The sequence below is a fragment of the Papilio xuthus genome, unplaced genomic scaffold (genome assembly GCF_000836235.2).
Source record: "Papilio xuthus unplaced genomic scaffold, Pxut_1.1 DF826933.1, whole genome shotgun sequence".
NCBI lineage: Eukaryota > Metazoa > Arthropoda > Insecta > Lepidoptera > Papilionidae > Papilio > Papilio xuthus.
Window position 1 is genome coordinate 4,005,457 of NW_013531716.1, and position 23,440 is coordinate 4,028,896.

General features: G+C 33.6%; 2 protein-coding genes across 2 annotated transcripts in view; one reads left to right on the forward strand and one right to left on the reverse strand.

Annotated features, from left to right (window-relative positions):
- Positions 1-19: 19 nt before the first annotated feature.
- LOC106122067 (uncharacterized) lies at positions 20-16,746 on the reverse strand. Its single transcript, XM_013317918.1, has 9 exons — positions 16,604-16,746; positions 9,547-9,619; positions 8,343-8,540; positions 7,725-7,838; positions 5,470-5,615; positions 4,899-5,018; positions 4,573-4,744; positions 1,070-2,411; positions 20-346 (listed from the first exon to the last, which is right to left on the reverse strand). Exons 1-8 carry the CDS (start codon positions 16,633-16,635, stop codon positions 1,098-1,100), a joined length of 2,169 nt encoding a protein of 722 aa, XP_013173372.1. The 5' UTR covers positions 16,636-16,746; the 3' UTR covers positions 20-346; positions 1,070-1,097.
- A 629-nt stretch (positions 16,747-17,375) lies between these two features.
- The window catches only part of Kdm3 (Lysine demethylase 3), a 136,607-nt gene continuing 130,542 nt past the window's right edge, over positions 17,376-23,440 (forward strand). The window contains exon 1 of the mRNA XM_013317919.1: positions 17,376-17,660. Within this exon, the coding sequence (XP_013173373.1) occupies positions 17,505-17,660 (156 nt within the window). The 5' untranslated portion in view covers positions 17,376-17,504. The remainder of the gene's footprint in view (positions 17,661-23,440) is intronic.

Genomic DNA, 23,440 nt, shown 5'->3' on the forward strand with positions numbered 1-23,440 from the left:
TACTATTTTAGCACACATTAATAAATATTATAGCCTAAATAGGAGCAGCGATAGATAATAAAATGGATTTGCTAATTTATTTTTAAGTTTTTGTTACGTCTTTTTACGTCGGAAATGTGTGAAATTAAATCTAGATAGAGAGCATTATTATTGAAACAGATAAGAGGGACTTAAATGGCAAAGACAAACGAGCCCTAACTCATTTATTTGCTATTTGGGTCTCATCGAAATATCTGCAAATGCCTTTTTAATACATCATTAAGAAACTTGAATAAATTGCCTACTGAGTTTTCCTTTTACTAGACTTTTTTGCACGCGGTATTGTAGCAGATGCCGACAGCATTGCCTGAAATAAAACAAAATAGGAAATTGAAAACTAATATCAAAAAGCAAAAAGCAATTTTTTTGGTCTTTTTTGTATTATCTTAATATCGTAACTAAAAATTCAAGACATACGTAAATACGTTCATATAAAAGCATCATCCAAAATGAAGCAGAAAGAATAACAAGGGAGCGATAGTCAGTTAAGGAAATCGGTTTAAAAATAGCATTTTTAAAATTCACAAAATAAACATTATAAATATCACAAAATAAAATGCACAAATTGTTAGTTAAAAAAAAACTGATAAAATAGTTTCCTAAAAATAAACAATATTGAAAAACTCTATTACTTCATAAAGTAGTCATCATCAGATTTAGGAACCAGCTAAAACCTTTTTCTTTTCTTTTATTGATGATGAATTGGGTATTGCAGATATACAGTTATTATATTTTTAAACTCTCAATGTAATGTGTTTGCAATATAAATAGAATAGATAACTAATTTGCTTAATTTGCTACAAAGTTAGTTCCTAAATTTGTAAAAAATCTTCAAATATTTCAAAATGTGTTACACATTAAAAACAAAATGTTACATAAAAATCAACGCAATAACAAAAGCAGTGGCAAAATCAAATTGCATATTTATAAAGCATAAACGTATTATTACTATAAAACAAAACAATAAAAAAAACAGTAAAACAACACATGCAATCCAAACAAAATTAACACAAAACATAAATAAACATACTGTTCCGGCCTGTAGAATTTATCGTTCGTTAAACATCAGTACTTTTTGACATGGTTTTGATTTCATCTTTCAAAGGAACAAATTTATATTCTGGATGACTTTCTATTTTCGCCTCTATAAGCTTTTGGAGAATGTCACTTTTTTCAATGATATCATGCGATGTGATTTCATTTTCTGATTCTATTGCATCTTTAAAACTAATGTCATCTAATGATTTTGGTCTTAATAGTATTTCGGATATACCCTTCGATTCATCATTGGGCAAACTTGCATCTTCCTTATTCGGAACATTGTCGATTAATTGACCTATTGAAGAACTTCTACTTTTGTCACCTGAAGAATTCGAAATATTATCAGATACGGATTTGTCATCATTTCTATGCCAAAAAGCTAATTTCCCAGGTAATTGCAATAATTTTCCGAATCCCGAAGCACTTGGTTTGGGTATTCGGATCGGGGATTTGGATTTTTGTCGATTTCTTATTTCACTTGTGGGGCTCAGACTGTCAGGTAGGGTAACTGCCTCCTTCTCCTTACTTACCTTTTCTTCTTTTAAATCTTTTTCATCATCTAATATTTCTTTCGTTATTATATTTGTACCGTCAAGAGCGTCTTTAGGACAGGTATTTATAATTTCTGTTGATGGTGGCAAAGGAGCTTTATTTTTACCGTATTTACCTTTGGCATGTTTTCTATTTGATTTCGGCGATTCATTGGGTGTGCCAAAAGAAGCTTCATCGTCTGATGAATAGTTATCAGTAAAGATTTCACCCGAATTATTCGTTGCCAAATTACCATTCTCGTTTGTGTCTTGTTCGTTTGTACTTTCAAATTCTTTTTCAATCGATTTTATGTTAGTTGTATTGTTTTTCAGTGTATCATTGTTTACTTGAGAAATATCAGAACTAGGTTCGTCTTTAGTCAAGTTATCCGCGGCCTTTACTTCTAAATCAATTTTAGTAAGACCTACATTGTTATCAGCATCGTGTTTTAGTTGAATGATATCAATATTTTTGGGAGCATTGGTTGTGGAATCATTATTCGAAATATTGTTTTCTAATGCATTATTTTGAGGACTATTTTCTTTGATTTTTTCCTCAGTGGATATATTATTTTGGTCCCTTTCATCAGATGGACTGTCCTTCTGATTTAACTCCTGAGAAGTAGGCAACTGACCTAATACTTGTAAAATTCTGACCTGTTTACCATCATATTGGTAAATAAATGTAGGATTTGTATGAGATAAATAAAGACAGGACGATGATATGTTGACAAGGGAAGGCATGTCTGTGTAAATATTAAGATCGTCGTCTTGTAACTCCTCGATGTGGACTTCATTATCCTTTAAATAAAAAGGCCTTAAGTCTAAATCAAAATAAATAATTTTAAAGTTAATAAATGCAAACACAGACTTATAAAAAAATATAAGGAATAGAAGATAAATAAGTACTCATAACATGCATAAATAATGAAAAGTAAAACAGTTTAAAAACTAAGATAAACGCAACTTATATTTGTGCTAATTCTGGATATTACGGCATTTAAATGTTTGTAATTTAAGTGTAATTATAATATATTTTTTTTTATAAACTAATAATTTTGTAATACTTTGATCAGTCTCAAATGTATTAGGAAATTAATTTATTTTAAATATAGAATATGATTATTAAAATAATAAGCAATGATTTAGAACTTTATGGATACAGTTGTGCGTTTCGACAATTTAATTTTGCTGAAGTAATCCTCGTAGAAACTTTTGCCAAAATCTCAATAAATTCAAAAAACTTATATATTCAATAACAATGCGGTAACTTGAATCATTCCTTTTCTATTATATATTGAGCCAGCACCAACTACCCTGACATTTATACCGTGAGTTCCCATTGCGGTTACGCGTACAAAAACATAAAATAATCCGTCATTTTCTTTGAAAAGGCGACAACAATATGTTGTTATACTGTGCATTTTGGGCATTAGAAACTCACAGTTAACTTCTTTCCGTAAACAATGTCCGTTTTGATTTCATACATTTTCATCCTACTTTTTTTAAATATCATATATATTTTTATTTATGCCCGGTTTACATTATTCCAGTCCAGTGATTGAAAACAGCCCTTGAATGGTTCCAGTGTCGGTTTACTAATAATAATACTGGAATAATGCAAATTGGATATTTTATAATATCCATCGGTACTTTTGGCTTTCTAAAACTAACCAACATTGTATACAACTAAATTTGTTCAAAATAAAAATTAATATTACAGAGTATTTCAGTTAAAGTTCAATTTTATAATTTTCGTTAATTATTTTAATTTGAATTAATGATAATTGCAGTTATATTTTCTTATAACTATTAACTATTCTATCTCATTTGACATTGATTAGGCATAAGGCTAATTTTACAAATAGACATCTAAAGCCTTGTGGCGTTAACATTCACCAAACATTTTCTCGTAAATATCGTAACTGTGGGTTCCCACTGTCAAAAAACTTGTAGAAAACTATAAAGTTGTTCCTCTTTTTAGAAAACGAACCGTTTTCTAAATAGATGCAAAGTTATTTTTTACAAGTATTGTTGCAGTGCAAGCCCTCAGAAAGATTTATAAAACGGTTTAAAAATCAGATTAATTAAATATAAAAATAACATGCGGTTCATTTTGAACTTCATTTATTTTCTAATTTTTAAGCAAAACGAAAAATAACCGTATAGTCTATTTGTATGTGTATTTCTGACAATCCTATCAATATCCGAGGACATGTTAAAATTAATATTCTATTCGAAAAATAAAGATCTGATTGATGTCAGATCTTTATCTTAATGTATACTCAAAATGAACCACATAATACGTCAATACTCGATGCCTAAGCCTTTTAAATTTAATGATTTTATGATCATCAAAGATGTGATGAAATCGTGATGGCATATTAACATTCTTCGATATACAAAAATACCAAAACTAAAAAAAAATCCAAAATGTTAATTTTCGATACTAAAATAATCTTACTGCTAATTTAGCTGGCCAAAAAAATAATTTACCAAATCAAACAGATCAATGGAAAAATCACTTACGGCCGTATAAACTCATAGGTTAATTATTATTGCTGTGATTACTTCTAAACGTAGGTAAATGAGAAATACAGCCGTAAAGTTACAATTTTAAGAGAAGCGTCTATGTCAGTTTCTATTGTTCTATGTCAGTCACATAGAGCTTTGCGAGCTCTATGTGACTGACATAGAACAATAATGTGAAAAACCTAGTTTAAGTTGACAAATAATTTACTGAAGTATAGGCGTCAAATCAATTTGCAAATCTTGAAAGTAAGTTATGAAATAACGACATAATTGTATTATTTTTGTTGATTTATTACATCTTATGTACGAACTGTAATTAAAGCGGGCAGACACAATTATTGATATAGAAAATTCACGAATAATTGGTATAGTTTTTGGTGCATTTGTATATCGAGATGTTTAAAACGTTGCTGTATCATTGTTACCAGACCTCAGCCGCCTGCGGGCGCTTGATGGTGGTGATGGTCGTAGTCCGTGTTGCGCGCGCGCGAGATCGCGCCGCCCCCGCCCCCGCCGCGCCCATAGACCCAGTGCGCGTGAGAGACCCAGAGTTGTCCGCGCTAGAGTACCCAGAGCTTATATCCTCCGTTGATTTTATATGGCTGCAATAAAATACACTATATTAGTTTATAAAATTATTAATATTTTTATTAATTCGGTGGCTGTGGGATGTAGAAATCGGTTGGCATAGAACACAAAAATGTATTGCAATAGTTACAACTCGGTCACTGTAAGAAATTATTCTACATTAATTACCTAAAATCTGGTTCATCACTTCTACTGGAGCGCGTGCTTCTCACATCCACGTCCACTTCAGGGAAGTACATCGGCTGACGACTATTAGACTCGGAAGCGCTGCGCCGAGCCGCAAATCCGCTGAAAATTACAAAATCAAATAGTGAATAAACGTCAAATAACTTTCATTTGATTAAAAAAACAAAAATCTTATCTATATGTATAAAAGAAAGTCGTGTTAGTTACACTATTTATAACTCAAGAACGGCTTTACCGACATGGTTGAAAATTGGTGAGGAGGCAGCTTAGAGCATGGAGACGGACATATGATACTATGAATTCATTTTTTTTTCGAATTTACGTCTTGAAGAGCTACTTTTTATTTGACTTACTAATATTAAAATTTGGTATAGTTGTAGAACAGTGCGGAAGATCACATAGGCTACTCATTAACTTTTTTTCTATTTCCGCGCGGACGGAGTCTCGGGCGATAGCCAGTATTATATAATATAATTTATAACCTAATATACATAAGGAAATGTAAACTTTGTGCAACGGAAATAAGTATCATAGTTATTGAAGGAGAATTAACCTTTTGATAGCGCGTCGCACGAGCCTCGGCTCGGCTAGCACGTCGTCAGCCTCATCCGCTCCGGCGCGCTCCTCGCGCGGCTCGCACTCCGTCAGGTCTGATAGGCTGTAGCTTTTGCGCAACTGTTGGACTAGACCTCCGCCGCCCTAAAGTTACACAAACATTTAAACACCGTTACATGTTCGTTAGTTTATAACATGCTGTCATCTCTGTCGAAATAAATTGAAATAATAACACTTTAACCAATGTTAAGATTGCATAAGTGTTCACATGGGCTTTGAAACTTTTTGTCGGTCTGTGTGATTAATTTTTGATTGTACAATATCTCTATTATTAACTCAATATCCACTGCAAAATGGAAATTATTATTACAAGAGATTTAAGAAAAATCCGCCTCATTAAGATTAAAAATTATTTATTATCTGTGATATGGATTTGATTTGTAGGCGGCAGTTTGATGTTATAAATCTACAAGATTACAGCCAAGGCTAAAGTGTATTGTAGCAATGATTTGAACATTAGAAAAGTCCAATATAATGCTATTCAGCCATTAGTAATGAACTTTTAAACAATATATCATTTTACCGTTTATGCTTGTTTCATACTCCACTTTGAGCAAGAGTATTTCAAAACATCTGGATTAAAATTTGTAGTCACGTAAGCATTAGTCCAATCTGTCATTAGTCTGACGCAGCTATATTAACGGTGATAAAACTTTAGTAGAGGTGAATTAGTGCATTACTAATTTGTTGAAAATAATTAGGCAAAAAAAATTAATACTCACGTTTAAATCTGTATTTGTTGCGTCTTTTCCAAACACATGCTGTATAAAGCTCTACATATCCTTCTTATAAATGAAAGGTCTAATAGAATCACATAGTTTATTTAGAAATCATACGTACATTAACACTAATTCAGTCACGCGTAACTAAAATCTAAGAACACAACATACATAGCCGGTGATCGTCAAACCGAACATGCAAATATGACTAAGTATTCAATAGTCATGCGACGTACAGAGATCGATGACTGAGATTTAGAACCTAACGTATTATAAAAATATAAAATTAATTGTTACAAATTCTTGATTTTTTGGTAGAGGAACTATTTTAATGCTTGAAATGAAAAAAGCAAATAAAAATAACGACTGTAACTAGCAAAAGTGTGTAGGTAATTGTGATAAGCTTTCTATGAACTAAAGTAAATAAATGAGGAAAAAACTGTAACAGCCGAGAAAAATTATGATAGGAGTCTCGTTAAAAATGAAATATTTTATAAGTTTTAACACTAAGAACGGTCCTAAAATCATCTAAGAATCACAGTTTATTTTTTCCTTTAGAATAATCCTAGTTCAGTCGACCGTCACTTCATTCTCCCTTTCTATGGCGGATTGGCTTCTGGTTTTACGTCCTTTAGATTTACTCCGTGACCTCTTTTCTTTGGTCACTTTGCGTTTTCGAACGACATTGCCGCGACTTCGTGCTGAAGTCGGCTCATAATCGGGATCGATGGCGTCTCCAGCGCCGATGTGAAACTCGTCTTCGTTGTTGTCCTGAGGGTCTAGTTCCATTATTTCAACTCTAGGTGGGCTGTTGCTCTCAGAATGCTGGTATTCAATGTTGTACGCAATATCTTGGCCGTCGATGACGTCTCTTGCAGTTATAGCTTTTCTACCTTCGATTCTTTGCTCGGGATTCGGCAGATTGAGATTCTATTTGTAGCAGCAATGGAAAGGATTTTGGAATAGAACAGGGTGGATGGGGGGAAATTAAAAAAGCGTGTTAATAAAATAAAAAAAATCAAAATGGAATTAAATTTAAGCGAAGTGCATCGAACCGATGTGTTTGATATCGTTTGTTTCAAGATCATATGTAATGTCTGTTTTATGTCAAGCATATTTACGTGTGGTGATAGCTTGTGAAACGCTACGAAAGCTGTGCTAAAAGCCCCCAGCGTCTGTACTACATGGCTTTGCTCACTTTGTGAAACCGTAATCAAACACATCGTCTGGTTTATTTGATTTAGCATTACGTGAGTTGGACTATGTAATTGGTGAGAAAACAATATGAAAAGAAAACTGAACAAAACTCGTGTTAAAATGGCAAATTTTTACAACAAATTCTTTATGCATGAGTTTGAACCAAATAAGACTTCATATACCCGACAGCAAGTAAAACTTATTTGGATCAATTCTATTAAAAAGCATGCATAAAACATTTTTATTGACATTAAAGGAGATTATTGTAAGGACTTACTTTAATAGCTGTCTGCATAATAACGGTGGTGGCATAGTTGACGCCCTTAGTGCCCAAGTTGAGCACAGTGTGGTAACCTTGATCTTTGGCCTTGGCGATGTATTCATCTATTTCCTGTTAGATTTAAAAGAAGGAAGACTAAGTTGCAATAAAAAAAACATTAAAAAGACAAGTGAATGTAATTTCTCCCGTCAGAATCAAAGCTGCTAAACTATTTGGCACATAATACTCATCGTGATATCGTAACAAGTAAATGACAGGTGCATTATGAAACAAAGTACATTTAGAAGTGCTAACGTTGCTACTAATGAATCCATTTGCGTAAGTAAGTATCGTCTTGTATAAATATTCAAGTCCTTGAGGTTGTGGCGATGCTAATATGTAGAACAATCAATCCCTTCTCTTGAACGTTACACATTTGTAAAAAAGCATTACAATTAATCTATTATTACATTGAAGAAAAAGTAGATTTAGACACGGACATAGATTCGTTTTCTTTTTTTTCTTTTCTTTCTTTAATTAATCTTTAATTTCACCAAACATAGGTTATAGGTTTCGGTCGTACAGCACTATAGTAGTAACCACTATTCGACTCATAGTACGATAGCGTTTATTTACCTGCTCCCTCCTGCAGAGCGCTGGATGCACGAACTTGCGGTACAGTATTGAGGAGCCTTTGGTAGCGGGCGAGAGTAGCCAGAGGACCAACACTATCTTCACCTCGTAGTAGAACGGGAACCACGACAGGAACACATCCGTGAACGTCTCTGTACACGTGAACAGTGCGAACACTATCCAGTACATCATCCATTTTACCTGGAAACGACGATACGCAAATTTTAGTTTGAGAAATCGTTACAGTTCAGTAATTATTTTTTTTATCCTATCGAATATCGAATTCATGGAACACAAAGGATTCCTCGTGTTCTTATAGTATGTAATAAACCAAAATGGAATAAGAAGACTTTACGGTGCCTTCATGATTTAAAATTGTGACCACCGTTTCAACGTCTGAACTTATCGTCATCTTTCTCATTATATTTGACAAAATTAAGATAGCAATATGTTTTAAACGGAGATTTGGGTCTTAGAAACCCACGGTAAGACAAAAATAAGATCTTCCTTTGCTTCTTTGTATTATTGTATTATTATCTTTGTATTATTTGTTGCAATTGTTTATTGAACATTGTCTCCCTTGACACATCAATAAAGTTTAAAGAAAGGAAAGATAAATTAAAAAAAATATTGTAGGCAACAATAAAAAGGAACATAACAAGCGCTACGAGTAATTGCACATAAGTATCGGAGAGGAGGTAGAGGACACGAAGCTAACTGAAGCGTTTCGAACAAGTTGTGCGAACCGTGCAAGGCCGTCCTAGCCTAGTGGTAACTCTATACTTAGAAACGGTACAGTACAAATGATCTTATTTTTTATTAATGCAATATGCACTACAACAATTTTAAACAATCTATAATAGATTTTGAGCGTTTACAGTAAGATTGCGCCTTCTAAAAAGCTGTTATAAAAAGCTTTCGGAGCCCTTTTCAAATAACATTATTAAGGGTACAAATTTTTAATGGTAATAACTATGGTCAAATTCAATAGAAATGAGAAATTAAATTTACTCATTACACTGGCTGACAATGTCTTAATGGATTTATTTTGGAACGTTTTAGAGTTTAAATTGATGATACAAACATGTCTGTTTTTAATCTGTGTTTCCAGCCTTATAAAAATAAAATTGATTAGATAGTGTAGTTTAAATTTCCCATTTCTATTAATTAGGAATATAATAAATAAACTATGGAAAAAGATACTTACGTATTCTTTTAAATTCTTCGTCCGCACAGCTTTGTATGAAGCATACGCCGGATATAAAGTTCCAAATACCAATCTGCAAAATGGATACAGCACAAGGTAAGATATCATCTTCGGTGCAAACACTGCAGTCACTATGGATAACACTCCAAAATTTGCGAAGGTGACGCTAGGCACACATCGGCTGACAGCCGAACCGAAGTTCACAACGAATTTGCTCCAGACTTTTCCGTTCGGCGTTCCGAATGGGAAGTCATCGTAATCGCTGAAACTGCTATCGATGTTCGACTGGTATTTGACTACTTCTAGGCCGCTGGCACTGGTCACTGGCTGCGAATATTCAGCCTCTAGTTTATTGACTATATGACGGACACTTGTGAGTCCCAGAGACAATCTGAAGCGAGGGTTGTCACGGTTACAGCGCGCGTGACCCGCCTCCATGGAGACGACGGACACAAGACACTCGGCTCAGTTCTACACTGCACTTATTATTGTCTCAACCCGAGCATGTTCAATTACTAACAAATAATGAAAGTGCATAGTCTAAATCTTATTTCAATACTGCGTGGTTATGCCTATTTCGACGAGCGTTTGTCTTGCCTTGAAAATAAATAGAAGGTCGTGAAATGCTTTTCGGTTCTTATACTAGTCTTTTTTCCGCACGATTAAATATTATTCACAAATAAGAAAACATAATATCTCGAGAAACGATTTATGAACTTAAAATCCCGATATTTTGCTATTCTTTATGAAAATTGAAAACTCCAAGAATAAAGTTCTTTTCCATAAGACCATCGGCATGTTTCCGAACAACTGTAACGAATGAAACATTCTTATTGTTGTCCAGCAAAAATATTTATTTATATAAAATAGTAAGCTTCATTATGCATACAAATGGTCGTCAAATTCCACTAAGCGAGGGTACTGAAAATATTAGAGGTCGGTACAGTTTTCTGTAAAATATTTTTAAACTACATCTATTTTGACTAGGCAGTTGGTGTAAGCTTCTAGTTTATTGCTTACATGTGCATCGCTAAAGAATTTGTTGTATGTAAAATAAATCAACTTTCCAAAGAGGAAAACTATAACTATTTAATGTCTAATTTTCGTTGATATACAAAGTCCAGCCAGTCAATTTATCCTAAATGAGCATTGCCCGGAAAGAGCATAAGTCCGTGACCATTTAACGAGTTAACGCTAAATTAGAAACACACTCATAATCGACTTTGAAAGCATACAACTGCATGCAGTTAAGTTCCGTATTAATTGTCTGGCGGTAATCCATTTTGTATAGGTTTACTACCGAGTTTATCTAAGCAAATTCTACTATGTTCTGCTCTGCAGATTATCGCAGTGGACTCATCGGAGTTCACCAACAGTGGTTTAGTTCTAACTGTGCTTTATTTCAAAATTCAGGGCAAGACCAGCAGATAAAAGGATAGAGCCATCAACACTATATTAATCTTAAGTTCAAAGTAACAACGAAACAATATTAAGCAGATGGAAGCATTGTTGTGGCACTGAATGTGTAGCAGTAGCACAATGTAGTCCGATTATTGTTAAAAAAAAGAACAAAAAGAATCCCAATTGGCAACTGTCACGAATGATGAATAATAAAGAGACCGGACAGTATAGCGTTTATACTATCACCAATTTAAAATGCTCCACCTCGCCTCAATTGACCACTTAACTAATACACGACTAGAAACCGACTGCCCAGATCCAATAACGCTGGTCGACTTAAAAATAAAACGAAGACAATTGCAATACAGCTGCAACACTTTGTTTATTTTGTATGTATGTATATCAACAAAATTATATAACTTTTGTTCCAATAACAAACAATGCCAAGTTTATTTCTTAGCGTCTATCAACACATCTGTTGTGAATCCTCAAAAAATTGATACCTTGTGTATTTAACTCTATTAGAATCAGAAATCTTGTAAGAGTACATTTAACTAAAAAATAAAAACACTGCATTTGTATTCTTATATGTCCTATTAACAAAACATGTAGCGAATGTTTCCCTCAAAATGCGATGTACTTTTTAAAAACAAATCACAGCGAGGCTTATCTCTAAAACTGTGGGCTCACTAATTTAAAAAATAGATTTTTTGCCTTATTTATTGCTTAAATAGAAATTTATTGATGGAAGTAGGAGGAACATCATAACTTCGCTATCTGGTCACCGAGAATTTTGTTTTGGAGAACAGAAAATAAATGACGTTTTAGAGAGGTTCAAAATAAGTAGATCTTATTCACTTATCAGTTTAATTATGTAGTAAAAAGTAAAAATAGTATCCTCATATAGTATTTTGTACGATTTCTAAAAAATTACTTCATGTCAAACGAAATTATGCCAACACCAAATTTTATTCAAGCGGCAAGCACGCGTGCGTTCCATTCGTTTAACATTTCCTTTTACACAGTCCTAAAATAAATATCCTCCGACTCTTGTTCTAAATAGGTCGTGGATTACTAATACTGAAGCATTCGTTGTTTCACAATGGAAAACCTTTAAATAGTGTAACAAAAAATATCATAAAACTCTACCTATTTTCATGTAGTCGAGATTTCTACATCTGCAAGTTAAAGCTTTGTTAACTAAGGGTCGTGAAAATTGATATAGTTTATTACATTCGTGTGGTTGACTTTAGAGTCGTTTAAATTTTAAAACGTTTCATTATTACTTATATTACTTCAGCGTCATATGACTAGGAAAACGATAAAACTTTCAAACAACAATCTACTTACTATACTGCTATCGCTAATAGTTTCGTAACATATCCGCACCTGATAGATGCAAGAAAATTATTCAAAGGATATTATTCTCTATTGCTATCAATCCCTACGTACTACGAATCCATTATGCCTTAGCTACGTAGTTGCATCGATGCATTAATTACAGCCTATACGCTTCTTTGTTTTGAACCGATGTAATGTGGCAACAATAAGTGAGTCATCTTGAAATTGAAAGATTCAATTTTCGTCCTTTGTTTGCCAATCAAATTGTGTATGAGTAAAAATAAATGACAATTCATGGAGAAAATAAAATATACTTATTGGTAACAGCCTACAAAAGTTATTTCTTACAAATGAAGTTATTATAAAACTTTCGTATTAGATAATAGTGCTATAAAAAATAAGTAAAATCGATACTAGAGTGTACTTTCCAAACGTGTTTTTCTGTATATCCGGTTGCGTATTTGTACGTACCGGAGTCCTATCGTAATCGCCAGTATACGGTAGTCGACTTGCACGCAAACCTAATAAGGTTCTGGGCTTCATCCTTGGGGAACGAGCAACGGTACAAGGGACGTGATTTGATCAACAATTGTTCGTCGATACTTAGAAATAGTAATAATACCAGCGACTAGGATAATCAACACAGTTTATTGCCACAAATTTTAGAGGATTTAATTATTTTCAAAGGCAGAGCATTTGGGCATTTCTGTTTTTAAGATTTTTCCTTAAACGAACGAAAATTTATTCACGAGTTTATTAACCTTTGAATATGTACTTTATGTCGGTTAACTTTAAACTACTTACAAGACTAAGATTGAATTGAACAGTTATCTAGACCCAACAAAACTTATACATTTATATATTTTCAATCACCCTTAAAAATTTTTTTGTTTACGCTTAATTAATAAGTCAATTACATAATATTGTCACAGCTTGTCTTTTTCATTATTCGACCTTATTCAACTCGGTAAAAACTCAGTCAGGCGTAGATTTTCTATTACAAATTTAAATTGTCTCTTGTTGCTTACTCAACTGTTGACCTTCATGACATTGTCAAAATATTATTACTCTAGAAACCTACACAACTCACTGGCTTACATATTACGATCGAAAAACATTATCCGGTAATTTTCATTTTTTTTTATATATTTTCTGTTTTGCTTTCATTAATACAACATAAAGTTTTTATTTTTGGTTTCATTTACCGGTAATTTATTAATCGAATAATGAAGTATTATAGTATATAGAAGGGACAGAAAAATTGAAATAGTTCGTTGAAAACGCCCTCGAGTCTAACGAATAACAGATAAATAATTAATGAGACATGATGCTGCCGAGTTATTTTAGTAGTATTAACCTACATAACGGTCAGTGAAACGATACATTGCCGGCTACATTTACAGGTTTAACAGTATGTTTGAATCATGAAAGTAATTTCTACAAGCACCTATTTCTTAGGCTTTTCTGATTTTGAATCGTAAAAGAAAAACAATGATAGGCTTTATAAATAAAGACAACATTAATGTTTAGCATTCCAATTGTATTTACAAATATCAACATAAATTTTGTCACAGTTTATATGTAAATAACAACTACATGATCCTCGTAATATATTGTTATTCTTATATCGGCTTTAGTTGGCGAAGACATTTATAAACGGTAGCAAACTACGTCACCCGCGAAACTGGGTAAAGGTGCGCGTTACCGAGCCGAGGCTAGGCCTAAAAAGGCAAGACGAGCGCTCTCGATATGTGCATAATATGTCGGAGTCAAGGTGTACGACCTCCAGACAGCGCGGGCTGATTGAGAACACTCGGAACAGTCACTAATAACTCCAGTGAACGAGCAACCATCGGCAATAATGAATCACAATACAGTTAAATGTCAACGCACTTCGCACGATTCATAGAACGGCAGCCGTTAACACGGGCCGCGATCACGAACTAAAACTTCAACTGCAACCAAAAGGCGAACGGCCAGCGGTAGGCCTCACCGAAAATAGCACCCGGCAGTGCACCGGGATACTCTAATGATGAATTCAGGACGAACTCTAAGCTTGAGTAACTTCTTTGTTCGAGCTGTTGATACAGGTCAATTTAGAAAACTCTGAAATGATGCGAACATGTGTCTGCGCAATTTCAATATCTGCTATTACTATTGCCTTCTTCTTTTTGTTCTGATTACACTAATAACTGGTACAAATAAGATTTACTTTCCATAGGTACGCAGTGTTTGGAGATGAGAATACGAATAAATGATTTAAAAAACAATAAAGTTGCCAAATTTCAGACCCAGCTGATTCTAAAATCATCGAATACTGGCAGTAAGCCAGTAGTGACGTCGAGTAGCGTCTAGTTTATAACACACGTGTCGATCAAACACTAACATGTACAAACATTTAAAATATTCAGGGTATTTGACTTATAATCATAAAAAATAAACTACATGGTTTACTTCAGAGGTATTACATCAAATTTTCTTTTTTACACACTTTTTTCTAGAGGCCTGCAACAGAAATCTATCTATCTATGTAACATATGATCATGGATTCATCTCATATCTCATCCACTACATAACATCAGATTGATTTGAAATGTTATAATAATAGCTTACATACATATTTGTAGTTGATTGAATTGAATTTTAATTAATTTAACTACCTATAGTTTAATTACTATTTATCCGAAGTTTGTTTTTAATGTAACTCATATATTCAGTTTTAACATTCCTAAAAAAGGTCATGAACTGAAATGTTGTAATAGGTGTATGAGGGCAGTATTTAAAAAGTGATAGAAAAGTAAAGAAATTGTTTAAAGGAAATAAGATAACCCTACATAGTTGTCTAACTCTATTTAAATTAAAATTATCAATAGGCCAATTGTGATTCTTTACATTACAGAACAATAAAGTTCCTCTTCTTTTGTATCAGTAAGTAGCTGCAACGGAAACTAATAAGATAATCAAATGCTTTTAAATTGTCTGCTTAACCCTTAAATAATCAAACATTTGTGGAAAATAAAACCTCTAACTCGTCTGCAGTTTTTTTTTTATTACAAAGTATGTGAAAGATTGACCACTGATCATGATCATCTTACCAATATTATAAATGCAAATGAATGGATGAATGTTTATTTTAACCTACCTCTGGAACGGCTCCATGGAACTCATTTGGATGGAATGGAATTTTGGAATAGATGTAGGAAGAACACATAGGCTACTTATTATTTTTTTTAATGCCGAGCGGATGGAGTCTCGGGCAACACCTAATTTGTTAATAATATTGAGATTGATGTTTTAGAGATGTCTGGTGTTCCTTAGTAAAGATATAGTATGATATCTACATAAAACTAGAATTTAAGCACACATTCAATGAGTTTGATGTTGGTTAAAAAGTAATCTCAACCTTTTCATCTGTGTTATAGGAGTGAATACTTATTTCATTGCCATTGAACATTCCATAGATTTTTAAGAAGCAGAGCGCCACAGTATTGTGGAAGGCATTGCATCAAAAATATAATTGTTAAATTTATTGCAGATGAATATCGATAGTAACCACTATTATGTCAGGTTCGCTACTCACATTTTTGCACCTTTTTATATGAAAAAACATTGATCTATTATCTCTAAAAATGAAAGTCAATGGAAATCATACAATGGTAAGATCACTTTTCCCCATAATATTTCCCCTTAATATTATAAAAGTGAAAGTTTAGATGGATATTTGTTAGAAGGTTTTTCCAAAACGGTTGCATGGTTCCTGCTAAAATTTGATATAGATGTAGAACATAGTCTGGAAAAACATATATTCTACAAATTATTTTTTTTTAATTCCGCGAGGACGAAGTCACGGGGAATATTTAAGGAATATTAAGATAAATTATACTGTTTACAAAAAAATATAAGTCTTAACTGTGGCAAAAATCTATCCTATTTTCGAACTTATACAACGAAATGACACTTGAATTGACACATTTCGACTCACCATGGTTGAAAAATAAAATTACAAACCAATCTCAAATTAATTTTCTAAACATATTATCATAATCGTGAAACTGTTGCATTTATTACATTTTAATTGAATTATTTTAGTTGTTTGTTTTTTGTATTGGATAATTTATAATCATTATCTAAAGAATATTTTCAAATTAATGCTGTAGAACACATTTTAAATAAGCAAAATAGAAAATGAAGATAACAAAGTAATTATAGAATACAAAATACATGACAAAGAAAATTCTTCACAAAAATATTGGATAAAACGTCATAATTACACAATAAAATAAAGTAACATCGAATAATAAAAAATAATACTTACATGACCAATCGGGAAATTATCGATGATATCATATTATTAATGTTCACATAAGAAAAATCAGCTCAAAAATAACCACAAAAGTAAACATGACAAAACACAGCCGCTCAGAAATAAGACTACTCCGCCATATTGATTCAAACTGATGTTTTGATCACGTGATCTTGATAATCAATAAAACTAGTCCGTTCAAAAACCGCAATTCAATATATACTTTGAAAATTTTCTTTTAATTGTAATTAATTAATTAGACTCTGACCATCTAATCTTGGTTTGCATTAATAATTGATAAAATTATTGACATTGTTTAGTATATTAACACTGAAAATACAAACGCATTATTAACTTACTTCAAATATGTACATTTTTAATATTCACACAGTTTACTAATTCTAGCAACTATTTCTTATTAATAAATAAATTGTGATTGATTGTGAAAATATGATTGCAAAATTAAGATGAAATTGCAATACCTCTGATACTTCTTGGAGAAGCGACATCTCACAATTAAAAACGCTTTGCAATGGTCATTTTAATTGCGCACCATCTAGCGGTCGTTTTAAAAACAAATGTCAACAAATTTTGATATTATTATCCTAATAAATGAAAAAGACTCATGGATCTTTGAGAGTGCTGGGGTTAAGGCGTTGTTTTCATTTTGCAGGTATACTAAATTTATCACGATAATGCAACCGATTTCGGAAGGTTGTTTTAACGCCTACGACTAAAGTTAGTCGCCTGACTTCACAAATAGTCGCTTTTTGTGTTCATTGGCTTGAAACACTTTTTGTTTTACGTAGTTTCCCTTCGCTCTACGAAGAGTGGAACGTGTTATGGGTTTATGCGTTGTGTTTCTTGACGATTGTGTAGTTTTGCAGTGAATAATGTGATAGTGTAGTTCGTTATGGCATTTAGATACCGCGAAGATTTAGTTGGCAAACGATTTCTGTCTGTGAGTGGTGTGGCAAAAATTAATGTGAATAAAGTTTCTGAATGGGGATGGAAAGCTGGTGTTATCAGAGCAGCTTCACTAAAAGATAACAAGAATAAGGAGCTCCAGGTAAAGCATGATATTTATAAAGTATCCTAAATTATGACAAGTTAGGGTTTAATTCACAATCAGATGCTAAATTGCTTTTACTCAGCTGTCAAATGTTTAGTTTTCATAATGCGCGCGTTTTTAAAAACAGTTTGTATATTTACTTCATCCGTAACGTGATCATTGGCTGCTTTCCACTACCCTGATTTTCAGTTTAATATAGGTCTTCAATGTCATCACGGATTGCCAAAATATATCTATGTTATTATTTCCGATTACCTACATTTGAAGCATAAAGCAATGAAGAATTAAAAACTTAGAAATGTCAAAAATCGAGAACTGCGTGACGTGTTCTAATGTATAAATATTAGTGTACAGATATAAGTTAAGTTAATTAAACGTATTAATACTTAGGCCGAATTAACTAGATTAAGCATTATATGTGACGAAAGTAAACCAGAATGTTACCGCAGCTTTATTAGTTGTCGATCTTCGGTGATATTCAATTTTAACGGTTATAACCCTCTTCAAAAACCCTCAGACGTACAACTGCCCCTCTGTACGTAAACAGAACATTAATGGCATATGAAACCAACACCCATCGTCCCTCTATAATTATTTTACACTTATATGTAGGTACATAGTGCGATTCTCTAAAGGTAGCGTTGTCGGACCCGGATCCCGGTCTTCGATTTACACTCTTCGGATGTCGGTGTATACTCTATTATATCGTTCTTATCTTTAAGACTGGTCGATTTAACATTTATTCTGCTTCTCGGAAGCTTTGAACAGTTATTACTTGTCTTAAGTCAAGGTAATTTGACATACGTGACAATAAATCAGCTAAACATCGTCTAATTCTTTTGCAATAGGCCTATTTATTGTTCGTTTCAAAATTGTTTTTACAGCCTACACAAATATTGATGTTTGTCTCCTGTAAATATCATCCATTCATGAACGAATGTTTAGTAGATTCTACTCCACTTGAGCTTTTATAGAGGTTATGAAAATAAACATATCCGTCACCAGTTGTGAAGACAAGCTCTTGATTTCAAGTAAAATGTTTTATTAATCTTACTATACCCATATACATATGTTTTGCAGCAGTACTTAAAAGGTCTATTTTACCGCGACAATCTCACGTTACATTATTGTGTAATTATGGTACTACACCTTGATACACTGCAGTAAGTCTTTGTATCCATCTCCTTGTCACGTCAATTGTCAATGAATTATACACATTTTTGTATTAAACGATATCCTAATGGTTATTGCCATCATTACGGTCGGCCAGCTCATTCGTCAATATTTTTGTAAAACGATTTGCTCAGTTTTTACTAGGAGAAGCGTTGAAAGTAAAAGGTGACAGAGCTATGGACAAATGCCTTTGTTTATCGAGAGATTTGGAGGTATTTGGGTTTACTTGATAATTATAATTTTGCTACTTTATCTGTACGCGACGCTACGTGATATATACCAATAGTCTACTAGTATTTATTAGTTGCAGTAATAAAGCAACACCGCCTTCCCGTCTATTATATTAATGTTAGCGTTTGTCACGTAGTATACTTCCGCAATTACGTTGAAGCAATGACTAACCAGTCGATTTGTTTACATCGGATAGCCATCCATCGGGTTATGTATATGTATATGTATGTGTGTACATATATGAAACGGTTCAAAACCGAATGCACATGGCGCTAAGTTCGTCGACCCCGCTCTCACCGCGGCGTTCGATGCACCGGCCGCGCGTTCCGACTGTACCGCGCCTCGGAACTCTCCCGACTCGGGCTTCGCTCCACAGAAAATAAGAAAAAAAAACAAATCATAAATGTCCATTGCGTCCGCGCCAAGAATCTCGTTCTTGTTCGATTCTATTTAAAATACGTAATGTTCTGCTGGTGCTGTATGATATTATTAACAAAGACTTTATTCGTTTTTACATGCTTGAAAAGTTATTTTGTTTCTTAACTGTTTCGTTAAAAACATCAACTCATCGTTTCACCTACGATAAATGTATACAGATTCCTATAGGAATAGGGCATCGACATATGACAGTGGGTTTCCATTGCTGAAAGACCTCAAACAAAATTTAATTCTCGTGTTTTGTCTTCGAGAATGAGTAAACAACAATCAACACAATAAAGACATGCGTTTCGGCAGTGGAATACCACGGTAACGTATTTGTGTGATACTCTGTTACCACTTATGCCTAGTGTTGTTCCCCTAGTGCTTAGGTATCAAATAGATAGATCGGACTATCATCCTTGCAACTCCTTCTATTGTATTAATGTCTAAAGTCTAAACTTCTTGTATTTGGTATCATTGTTTATGCTAGTAGTATTTTAGTACCATAGAAATTTTTAAGTAAGATTTATTCCACTATATTTCAATATGTTTTTAAAACTAATTGTTTCATTGTAACCAATCTACTATTGTATTGCAAGAGTCATGACGTATATCTCAGGGTGCGGAGTCCGGTCGCCTGCAGTGCTCAGTTATAAATAGCCAACATATCTTCGTAACACTGCACCGCTCTCCCACCAAGACTGAGAGAGACCAGTACGCCCAGCTCGGTAGACCAAGTTGTCTAACGTTGTAGGATAATTCCAATCCCGAATGCGAGGTTAAAATTCCGCTTGTCCTCTTGTCTTGTTAGTCATGGTTGTTGTTCGGAAATTTACGTTTTTATTTCCCTCGATTTCGACGGTCCTGGTCACCCAAATTTAAGGATTGTCTCTACAGATTTAACAGGTTTTTTAATTTTTTCATAAGTTGAAGTTGAATAGGCTGAAATAGCGAAGCAATATCCGATTTTGCAAATGCGTTGCCTACGTTTATTATACGGAGGGCAGCGCGCAAAGAAAGATGATGTATCCTTCACATGTGTCTTTTTCCCATCCTTTCCTTATGGGTAAACATTTGGAAGGGTAAGGGTACTAAAATTAAATAATTGAAAATATTGGACACAGGTTTATCTAAAAAGAAGTTTAGTTACCTTTATGCTGCCAAATATGTGTTCCCTGGTGTATGTATTATATTTGTACGCAACACAAGCTAGTTACGCACAATACAAGTATGCACGTATATTTGTTTAGATTACCTACTGGTTGCCGAATTGGAGCAGCTTCTCTGGGAACTATAACTGGTTATCTAGCGCATTACATCTGGCGCCCGCCGGCAGATCATGTATCGCGTTAATTGACGATGTGTAGAAATATCTTTCAGTAACGCCGTGTTACAAAAGTATAAGTAACAGTTGTATTGTATTTAAAGACGGCACAGAATAATAGGTCGGTTCCAAACTTTAACCTTAATTGTTTCAAATCGTATAAGTTTTGTCAATTACATTTTGAAGTTAGTTTTAAATCATTGTAGCACAGTTAACTTTAAAGTATTGAATTATTTTATCAATGTGGTGATGGGTAATATATTCTATACTTCTGTACAGATGTATAAATAGAACTAAAATTTTTGTTTAAAAAAAACGAACGTTTCGTGGTGAACGTTGATCGATCGTCATTGATGAGCCTGGAATTTTAAATAATAAATATTAATAGAAAATCAATTGGTCATTAATTGTGACCAGTCCACTATCGTTTCTCTTATAGTACACGTGTTTTTGTATCGGTCACGTGTTAGCGTTTAAATGCTTCTTTCCTCATACGTTAGCTGATAAACGTAATGTGTGACTGATTACACTAAGTAAGAACTGTTCCCAGTATTTTATGTTTACTGAATGTACATTTTACTAATATTATAAATGAGAATGTTTGGATAGATGTTTGTTAGAAGGTATCTCCAGAATGGCTGCATGGATTTCGATGAATTTTGGTATAGATGGAGAATATAGTCCGGAAGAACACTAAGTACTAAGTTTTTTTTCATTCCGCGCAGACAAAGTCAGGGGCGACTGCTAGTTTTATATACAAATATAAACAGTTGTAGTTTAACTACATGATAAGTAATAGTTAATTAAGTCAATATCTAATTACTTTCTATAATACATTCCATTAGATTGCCATTTGAGAACCTATATTTTGCTACTTACCAAATTTAATTTTCGTGTTTGAAAACTCATAAATGCAAAAATGAGTTTGTAATATGCACAAAGTTGTTCGCCCAAAGGATATAATGAAACCTATTCAGGAGTACATAAAACTCCAAATTATTAAAACGCAGTTTGTTAAGAGAAATTAATTCATATCCCTTTGGTGTTTTAGGCTGCTGCGAAAGTTTCGAATTCCGAGAGATTGAGGTAAATGTAATTAAGTAATCGGCAATGTTTTTAGTACGTCCTTGTTTGAAGTGTTACGAAATCGATTGAAGTGTTTCGAATTGGGACCAAATAGAATACTTTAATCAGCACAAAATCATCCAGCTGATATCTGTGTTGTGCAAGAGCGTCGTGCACAAAGATCGCGAGGGCGATGGTGGAAGTAGGTCGCAGGGGTGAGAGCGCGGCGCGGGGGGAGCCCTTAGGCCACTTATCAACCGAGCGAGCCGTGCCGCGGTAGGCGAAAGCCACTCTACAAATTTTTTGGTGCCAACTGTACTATTTGTTTCGTTTCGTAGGTATACTGCAATACAAAATATGAGATGGTTTGGATGGATAAATGTTTATTACTAGGTAACTCTAGAAGGGCTGAGGGGATCTGCATTAGGAACAGAGATATTTTACAATCTGATATGACCCATACGCTATTATCTCAGTTTTGTAACGGACAGCTAATATGTTTAAATAAATACTTTTTTTTCCTCTAGCTGGAGTCTTTGTTAAATACTTTTGTACAATTGTCTCCTCGATACTTCGAATATCAGTTTTTATTTGGAAGTTAATTACTCATTGTATTTTAACAATATATCGATAAATCCTTCCCAATGACTTAAACAAGAAAGTAAGTCTGACCAGTTAAAGATCAAGTTTTTCTCTCGTCGTGTAATTGCCTTCGTGGATCTTTCAGAGAAACGAACATGGTGTATTATACCAAAGTAAATACTTTATTATTGTCCTTAACTTACTAAAGAAAGAAATTTTTGGCCCAAACGATAAGAAAAAAACATCAAATCGTTTTCTGTACGTTCTGCGAAGTAATACACATCAAATTTGTTCATATGTCTCTGGAGTTTCATCTTTTGTAGGTCATGTGGGGATTCCAGTGACATTTTTCAAGAGGATATTTTCACAAGTACCATTATTCAATGACATCTGGCATTTACAATTTTCCTTCTCATCGTTATTATTATTCTTTGGTATATCTTATATTATTTTACTTTGATGAATAGTCAAATTAAACAAGTCTAGACTTAGGATTGTTTTTTTGTTACCCTCCTCATCTATGTTTTTCCAGTCAAGGACTATCACTTTTTATCGGTCAAGAATTCAATTTTTGTATTCACTTTTAGTAGTAAATGACCCAATAGCCATGCAAATGTAAACTGTTGCTGAAATTAAGACAGGATTTTAAAAAATCCGTGTAGTTTTACTTAGCGGCGATGTAAATCACTAGTTGTTAGTTTACTTTCTTTTGTTAGTTTTATCGGTGGTATCGATTGAAAATGAGTCACTAAGTGTAATGACTACGTCGCCATTGTTTGTTAAGGCTGACGCTGGCGATGCGGCCTCGCGCAGGCCCTTCGCAACCTTCGCGGCCTCTGTGCCATCGACAAAAATAATGCTCGGAACACGTTCTCGTGACTCCCTTGCGCTTCAATGTCATCTTGTTTGTTAAATTAATGTTTTGAATAAATATTTAAAAAGCTCTGTTTTCACTATGACTTGCATAATCGTCTGCAGTGAA